The 8933-nt window shown below is 35.8% G+C and overlaps 1 protein-coding gene and 1 pseudogene across 1 annotated transcript; one reads left to right on the top strand and one right to left on the bottom strand.

The window, feature by feature from the left end:
• Positions 1065 to 3319, bottom strand: LOC109947273 (annotated as a pseudogene).
• Positions 4393 to 6780, top strand: LOC18785834 (gibberellin 3-beta-dioxygenase 1). Its single transcript, XM_007220978.2, has 2 exons — positions 4393 to 5656; positions 5967 to 6780. Exons 1-2 carry the CDS (start codon positions 5178 to 5180, stop codon positions 6556 to 6558), a joined length of 1071 nt encoding a protein of 356 aa, XP_007221040.1. The 5' UTR covers positions 4393 to 5177; the 3' UTR covers positions 6559 to 6780.

An 8933-nucleotide genomic window follows, 5' to 3' on the forward strand; every position in this document is an offset into this window, starting at 1 on the left:
GAGGATGGAACTGAAGCTGCAGATGAAAGCTTGTACAGGAAAATTGTTGGAAGTCTCTTATACTTAACTGCAACTAGGTCTGACATTATGTTTTCTGCTAGCCTACTTGCAAGGTTCATGCACAGTCCTTCTAAGCAGCACTATGGAGATGATAAAAGAGTTCTAGGTACATACAAGGAACAATTGACTATGGAATTGAGTATGCAGCTGGAAAATTTGCACTATTGATTGGTTACTGTGATAGTGACTGGAGTGGATCTGAAGAAGACATGAAAAGCACCTAAGGATATGCATTTTCATTTGGAAGTGGTGCATTTTCGTGGGCATCAGTCAAACAACATAGTGTGGCCCTTTCAACAGCAGAAGCAAAGTATGTGAGTGTAGCAGAAGCTACAACACAAGCCATTTGGCTCAGGTTTGTTCTTGAAGATTTTGGAGAAGAACAGACTACTGCAACAACTGTGTTTTGTGACAACACTTCAGCTATAGCCATGTCTAAAAATCCAGTTTTTCACCAAAGAAGTAAGCATATTCGTAGGAAGTTTCATTTTATCAGAGATGCAATTCAAAATGGTGAAATTGATTTGGTTTACTGCAAAGGTGAAGAACAAATTGCTGACATCTTTACCAAGGCTCTCTCCAAGGACAGATTCAGTTATTTGAGAAGTCGACTTGGTGTGAAATCAGCTAGCACTTTAGAAGGGAGTGTTGAAATGTAAATTGACTAGCTAATTTCTGGTTAGTTAGTAAGTTCTTACTCTTAGCTTCATTAAGCATTATGTTAGTTGAGTGTCTTGAGCTCATATGCCAAGTGTAAGGTGTAAAGCAGTCAGTTAGTTTCCAACAGCTCTTAGGCCTTGTACTGCCATGTGTCACATTCACATTGGCCCTTAAAATTCAAAGGTACTGATTGGCTGATGTAATGAGAGAATGAGAAATATACAAAAGGTGTGATCTCTGCAACAGTTCACCAGATTGCACCAGAGAACATTTCCAAAATTCTGTTTTCTCCTAGCTACCTCTCTCACCTCTCTAGATCTCTAGCTCCCTTTGGAATCCAAATATTAACAAGATGCATATTCAAATTCACGTTTTGGAGCAGCCCATTTGATGTCTTCCTTGGATACGCCTAATGAGCCAAGCATTAGCCACATTAGCCTAGAGCCAAGCCTTCTCATCTCCATTTCATATTCTTCAGTAATATTGCTGATGAGAGAGAGAGAGAGAGAGAGAATCAAACAGTAGCAAAAATACATGGTAATAGATGATGTATGTTAGGATAGTTGGTCAGAGAAGATAGAATAGTTTAGGCTATCTCTTGTGTCAAAGAAAAACAAGATACATGCTAATGTGAGGGATACGCATTTATATAATGAGTTGTGCGAGTACGAGAATTTGGTGTAATCTTGGGGCCAAAGTTGGCGAAATTGTTCAAGTGGTGAGCCAGCAATTATGAAGCTCTCCTACCACGATAGCTTTTCGCAAGGCAGTTATCCGCTGGAAACCATAACAGCAGTGGCGGAGCCTTGTTTAGGCCTGAAGGGGCCTGGCCCCCCCCCCCCCCCCCCCCCCCAAAATTTTTTACTCCATTTAATTTTTGCTTTTGCTTTCCTACACATTTAGGAAGTCTATATAATAATAGTCTAATAATAAACTGTTTGTGGCCCCCTCACAAAAGAAAAGATACGTTTCTTTCTCTTTGCAAGTAAAAGAGTAAGTGATTTCAAATAGAAAGACTAAGTAATTTTGGGCCCACCAATATATTAATAAAAAATAAAAGTAGCCAATCAAATAAAGTTTCGAAAAATCTCTTTTATCAAATAAGAAATAGACTTTTACTCAAATAAAAAAGGATTGAGATTTAAATTTTTGTTCCTATATGAAGCAAAGTTTAGCATTGACTCAATTACATATGGTTTTCGAGATATTAAAGAACGACACCTAATTGAATAAACAATTGTTTTGTGCCCTTTATTTTAACATACATTGTTAAGGTTGAAAATTTGAATTTTTTAATGTCTTATTTGGTTTATATGTTGGCCCCCCAGCACATAACTTCCTGGCTCCGCCACTGCATAACAGGAAAAGCCATCCGGGGCACGAGCAGCTTTGAGTTTTTGTTAGGGTGGTAGAGTAAAAAGGGTTCGAGAAGCAAATTCCATGTCCTCCACAAGTTTCTGTGGGACGCCATGGTTTGAGACTTGGAATATACCCCAAGTCCTGCATGCATGGCCTATGAGTTCAAGGGCATTGGGGTCAGTGAGATAGATTATCGGCACAGTTTCTGAGCAAGATATGATGAGTATCCAACGACGGATACTCGTTGATTTGCGATGTCCATGCATAGTCGTCCGGTAGCTCATGCAAGGAGTTGAAGTCATCTGGTTGTTGCTTATGGAGATTCACGGGTGGGATTTATAGACATTGGAGAGTTCTCCTGTTGACAGAGTGAAACAAACAAAGCTATTTGCTATGTGTGGAGAAAGAAGAGAGAGGAAGAGTTGTGTGGGGAGGAATTTGTGCATACTATATAGCGAGTATATATAGAGATGGAGTCTTCTTTTAAAACAAAACAGTCTTTAAAGCATGGGTCTCTTTTCATTTTCATCATTTTTTTCGCATTTTGAATCAAACTGCTTTTGGCTCCTCCTCATTTATTTTTGCTCCTTTTTAATGAAACTGTCAACTTCTTCTTACTTGACAGATGTGCATCCTCTCATTTTCTTTTTTATCATTTTTGCTCCTTTCAGCTGCTCATTTATACATTTTAATTACTCTCCTTTTGGATCTACTCTTTTAATTTTTCCTCATTTCTCTCTCGTTTAAGTTTATGCATGCACAACGAAACTGATCCAATAGAGAGAGCCATCATTTTCCACCTAATTAGCATAAGGTCAAAGACCAAAAAATAGTACTTAATTGTACAATAATGTGATTAAAAATTAACAAAATTACACACTAATTTTACAATAATGTAATTAAAAGTAGTAACGGCAATTCCCTTTCTGGCCAGCCACCACCACCGTCGACTAGCTGCAGCCGCCACCCATCGTCGGCCAACCGGGAACCAACTCAGTTGCCCTTTATCCATCCTTAAAAAATAGAAGATTTTGTGTCATTCAAGAGACTCAAACCTTGACCCTCAAAGGAGGAAACCTCAATCACGAACCACTACATCAAACTTGTTTTTGTGATATTTATTCAATCACACAATATTTATATAAACAATAAGCATTTTTCAATTTTTTTTAATTTCAACATAGATTCACTCGAAAACTGCAAACTGCAACAAAAATACAATGTAGATATCAATGATGTAAACAAAAACAAAAATGCCAAAAAAAAAAATCTAAAATAAAAACTACAAACAAAAACATAAATTAAAAAAATATATATTCAAAAATAGCAACAAAAACAAAAACTACAATGCTGAGTATGGGAAAAAATAAGGGCTTGTCCAATGTAGGTCCCTACAATTTCTATTACCTAGACATATACTCATCATTCTATAAATCTATGTGTAAAACCCAATTTCAAACTTAAATGACCAGTAGGATATAAGAGGTCGTAGTATTCCTATGTTTCTACATCCTTGCCATCTGACTTCATATTTTATTTATAATTTATTTCAAGCATTTCATTAAGTGCCATAATTGTAATTAAAACTCCCTATTAATAGCATATCAATCACCCCATTTCTTGTGGTTGTCATTCCCTCTAAAAATATAGGTATATTATTTACCAAAAATAATTAACAAAAATAGGTCAATTACTTTGTAATTGAAATTTTCGTACATTTTTCATAAATTAAAAATAGGTACACAATAATTTATAGAAAATAAGTACGTTGTATAATTGAAATTTATGCACATTTTTTATAAATTAAAAATAGGTACATTACATAGAAGAAAAAAATAAGTTCATTAAAAAAATATTTTAAAAACAAAACAATAAATAGATTATCAAATTATTTTTCAACATAATTATAATGTACACTATTATTCATAAAACTATAATAAAAAAAGAATACTAGTCGTATAATTTATGAAAAGAGAACAACATTAATTCCTAAATTTAATATTGAATTTAAATTATTAATACTTTAAATAGATTACTAGTCGTAATTCATAGAAGAAAAACACCATTAATTCAAAAATAGATTACTAGTCGTAAAATAGATTACTAATACTTTAATGTGGAATTTAATATTTAATTTCAAATAAGTTTCTAAATTAGTTCCTACATCCATTACAACTATTTGGAGATATTTCTAAATTTAACGGGTGTCATTAATTACAACCCCCATAACACATTAGCTTATAAATACGGGTAGTTTTGGAATCCGAAAAATACAATAAATTAGATTTTAAAGAAAAATACAATAAATCAGATTTTAAGTTATATTAGGTAACTTGCTTAGTTGGATCCTAGTCATTGGGTATTATTTGAAAAAATTGGGTATTTTACATAGAAAACTAAAGGAAAGGGTTGTAGGTGATTTAAAATGAATTTTATGGGTCTAAGTTCAATTTACTAAAAAAATAAACATATTAATAAGTGAGGAACCAAAATGCAAAACCATGATAAAAGTACTAAAACAGAAACTTCTTCTTACTTGACGGATCTGCATCCTCTAATTTACTTTTTGATCATTTTTGCTCCTTTTTAATGTAACTGCCAACCTATTTTCTTCATAGATATAATCCTCTCATTTATTTATTTTTATCATTTTCTTCCCTCTTTTTCATCAATTCAGCTGCTACTCATTTATACATTTTCATTACTCTCTCCTTTTGGATCCTCTCTTTTAATTTTTCATCATTTTCTCCCCCTTTTAAGTTTATACATGCACAATGAAACTGATCCAATATAGAGAGAGAGAGAGAGAGAGAGAGAGAGAGCCAACTCTCTCAAAAAACCAAAATCCAATAGTCAACTTTTATTTAATTTTCTTTTTTTGAACTTATCATTCTCACTCTTTTTTTTTTTTTTTTCCGCAACGTCTATCTCTTTTGGGGTGGGGGTAGTTAGGCTGGGGTGTTTGGGTAAGCTTGGTAGCATCATTATATATATGCACTAAATGCATAAAAATTACATCCAAGAACAATCTCTCTCTCTCTCTCTCTCTCTCTCTCTCTCTCTCTCTCTCTCTCTCTCTCTCAACATTTGCTCTAACAATGGCTCCAACTGCAACAGCCCCTGATGCTCACAACTCCAAAACTTTCGATGTTATTCTGGGCAAGGTACCAGATGACTTCAAGTCATTGCATGAGATACCAGAAGAGTATGCATGGACAAACCTCAATGAACATCCATCTTTAGACTCAGATTCTGTGCCCATCATTGATCTAAATGACCCAAATGCCTCCCAACTCATAAGCCATGCATGCACGACTTGGGGTGTGTTCCAACTCATAAATCATGGCGTCCCCAACAATGTGGTTGAAGACATGGAATCTGTTGCTCAAAGCCTCTTCTCTCTACCAGCCGAACAAAAGCTCAAAGCAGCCCGAGGACCCGGTGGCATTTCTGGTTACGGCCCCCAGCTCATATCTGCCTTTTGGGATAAGAAACTTTGGTCTGAGTGCTTCACTATTCTTGGTTCACCACTTGAACATTATGCCAAACTTTGGCCCCAAGGGTACACCAAAATCTGGTACTCACAGTACTCACACACACAACTTATATATTATTATATTTTTAATTCATGATTTTAACATGTACTCTTGATATATATTATTGACATATTAATAATGCATCAAGGCGTTCTCGACATGTTCTCGAAAACAACATGTTACATGTCTCCATGCATTTTTTGTACCATATAACATACATTATCTAATTAGCAAAGATTACGATTCAAGGTTTAAGGTTTGAACTTACTTGTTATATTACGTATTGTACTATATGTAGAATATCTTTGTTTTGCATTTTGCATTAACCAACGTATTGATTTTCTTTTTCAGTTCTATTACCGAAGAATATGATAAAGAATTGGGAAGGCTTTGCTCTAGGCTGATGTGGATAATGCTTGCCTCATTAGGTATATCCAAGGAAGATGTCAAATGGTCTGGCCCCAAAGGTGATAACCAAGAGGCACATGTCCTCCAGTTGAATTCTTACCCTGCTTGTCCTGATCCGGATCGGGCCATGGGTCTTGTTGCCCATACTGATTCAACCCTTGTCACCATTGTCCACCAAAGTAAGATCTGTGGCTTGCAAGTTTTCCAAGAGGGCACCGGTTGGTTTACGGTTCCACCGGTTCCCGGCGCTATGGTAGTCAACGTCGGTGACCTCATGCACATATTATCTAACGGGTCGTATGTGAGTGTCCTCCATCGGGTACTGGTGAACCAAACTCAGCCCCGTCTATCAGTTGTTTATACTTATGGACCACCAGACAATGTCCCAATCTCACCAATACCAAAACTACTAAGCGCAAGCCACCCTGCCCTCTACCCACCCGTCACCAATTGGAGTGAGTACATTGACACCAAGACAAAGCTCAAGGGCAAGGCACTTGCATCACTCCGGCTTTATGAGCCTCGTACAAATTGATCGTGTTGTTTCGTAGGTCTGAATGATCAGACAGTAAGAATAGAAGTAATTACCATATCAAATAAAATCTTCCGTGGTCAAAATGTCACGTGCGTTTTGCTTATATGTGAAGTTTGTATTGGCCGCTAGTGCCCAAGGACCTTGTTATGAAAGATATAGTGGGAAAATTGTCCAATTTGAAATGTTTCAGTAATTGGAGCAAAAAACCAGCATCTTTGCCCCGAAAGACATGATTTAAGCTATAAAAAAAACCTAACAATATAATTAGGTGGAGTTTCAAAATTGAACTTTTTATAAACAGACCCATTATAATATTGTTATAAAATAACCTGGGATATGTGCGATAATTCAGAGCTGCACGTAAAGTAGATGAGACACAGCATTTAACGAGGTTCGGCTATGCCTACGTCCTCGGAGAGCAGCAGTAACTTTTCCACTATGTAAAATAATAGGGCTACAAGTTTAGTGTTTACAATATATGTGGCTCACTGAATTTTCTCTCTAGGAAAATTTCTCTCTGCTCTCTCTTTCCTCTTTCTTCCTTCTCTTCCTTTCTCTTTTTTTCTTCTCTTCTTCTTTCCGTTTCTCTTCTTATTTATAGGCTGAAATAATCACTATTCATCACTATTCATCACTGTTCACCCGTGACAGACAAACTCTATCAAAGCCGCCAAATGAACAGTAATGAACAGTAATGAATAGTAACTCTATCAAAGCCGCCAAATGAACAGTAATGAATAGTAACTCTATCAAAGCCGCCAAATGAACAGTAATGAATAGTAATGAATAGTTAGTGGGCTCCACATGTTTATTTTTATTCTTTTTACAACACTCCCCTTTGGAGACCACTAATGATATGTCGGTTGTATCATTAAAGACTTGCTTGGAGAAAACCTAGTAAGGTAGAGAACTGATGGAAAGAAGAGTACAACAATCTGTATAGCATACTTCTGGATGCTCCCCCTGATTAATATCTCCCCCTGATGTCTTCATGACTATCTTTTGGATTGAGAATCTTTCGGAGTGAGTGGATGATGTAGCCACCAACAATTCATATAGTAAATATATTTCCAGTGAGCTATCTCTATGTAAATCATAGAAATTTTCAGAGTCCGCATATCTAATAACGCTTGGGCTATTTATAAGTTCACTTGAAAGAATATGCCCATACATGGTGTTATGCGGAAATAGCATCAAATATACCTCACATCATCCCAAAATGATGGTGATGGAGTTGAGCCTTATCTGAAAATATGATGTCCGGTCCAACATACTTCCGGAAAATCCTTAAAGTGCCCAACAGATAATCCTCATAAAAATGCTTCAATACTTTCTTAGTATAAGCAAGTATCTCGTTGGCATAATGCTCGATCTTTAAGTCGAGACAAATATTTCTGGAATTCTTGAGAAGCTTTAATGTGTTGCAAACACATTATAATCAATATACTCACTGAGGCAATTTATGTACATTAACATTGAGTACAGATTTTGTGCTTCAGGCACATGTCCACAGACTTGCTTCATGCAATTTCAATCCTTTCAAGGATTTTGTTTAAAGGGATTAAACTCTATGACACATTTATATAGCTTTAACCCAGCTATTTATACATCTTTAGGGAATCACTTCAGGTGATATGCTCTGTGCATTTAATAACCCTTAAAGATAACATGTTGGTCTCCGTAAATGTGCAATAAAGGGGCATAATTGAATCTATAAATATGGAGAAAACCCAACATCCCTTGTTTATGTCAAAAACATTGTGTCATACAAAGTAGGTATATTCCCTTTTTATTCCGAACACCCAAGTATAACTTTTAATATTAACATCTTTTAGGGTTCGTACTGTGGGTTTGTTCTTTCACGTTCATTCTCATCTATAATGGAATTGCCTCATTCCATTTTGGCCAATGATATTGTCGACATTTAATAATTGAACGTGGTTCCAATCAACACAGCCCATTGATGATTTGAGTAGCTACTCCAAAACCAAAAATTGTCATTCATCAATTCATGATCAAAAATTGTCATTCATCAATTCATGATCCCACCATTCTCATTTGCATGCGCATGCATCAATTATAAGCATTTCTTTGCTTTTGGGTACCCAAGCCACTTCATGGGGCTTTTATTATGTGAGAATGTTGATTATAACCTCTATTGGAGCGTTATTTTACATAGGGCGTGGAAAATCTCCATTTAGGGAGTTGGAACATTTAGAACCCATATATCTGTCATGCTGCAGGCATGCCACAGATTAATACATACATGTCAATTAATTTATGGAACTTTAACCCATATTATGGGACTTTAACCCATATTATGGGACTTTAACCCATATAATTTGCTACGCATTAGGCGTGCATAATATCAATAT

The sequence above is a fragment of the Prunus persica genome, chromosome G2 (assembly GCF_000346465.2).
Source record: "Prunus persica cultivar Lovell chromosome G2, Prunus_persica_NCBIv2, whole genome shotgun sequence".
NCBI classification, from domain to species: Eukaryota; Viridiplantae; Streptophyta; class Magnoliopsida; order Rosales; family Rosaceae; genus Prunus; species Prunus persica.

Excerpts from the sequence above, each read along its gene's own strand:
- LOC18785834 (XM_007220978.2), top strand. The coding sequence starts at position 5,178 with ATGGCTCCAACTGCAACAGCCCCTGATGCTCACAACTCCAAAACTTTC. Across the intron at positions 5,657-5,966 it reads CAAGGGTACACCAAAATCTG|TTCTATTACCGAAGAATATG; the intron begins GTACTCACAGTA and ends TTTCTTTTTCAG.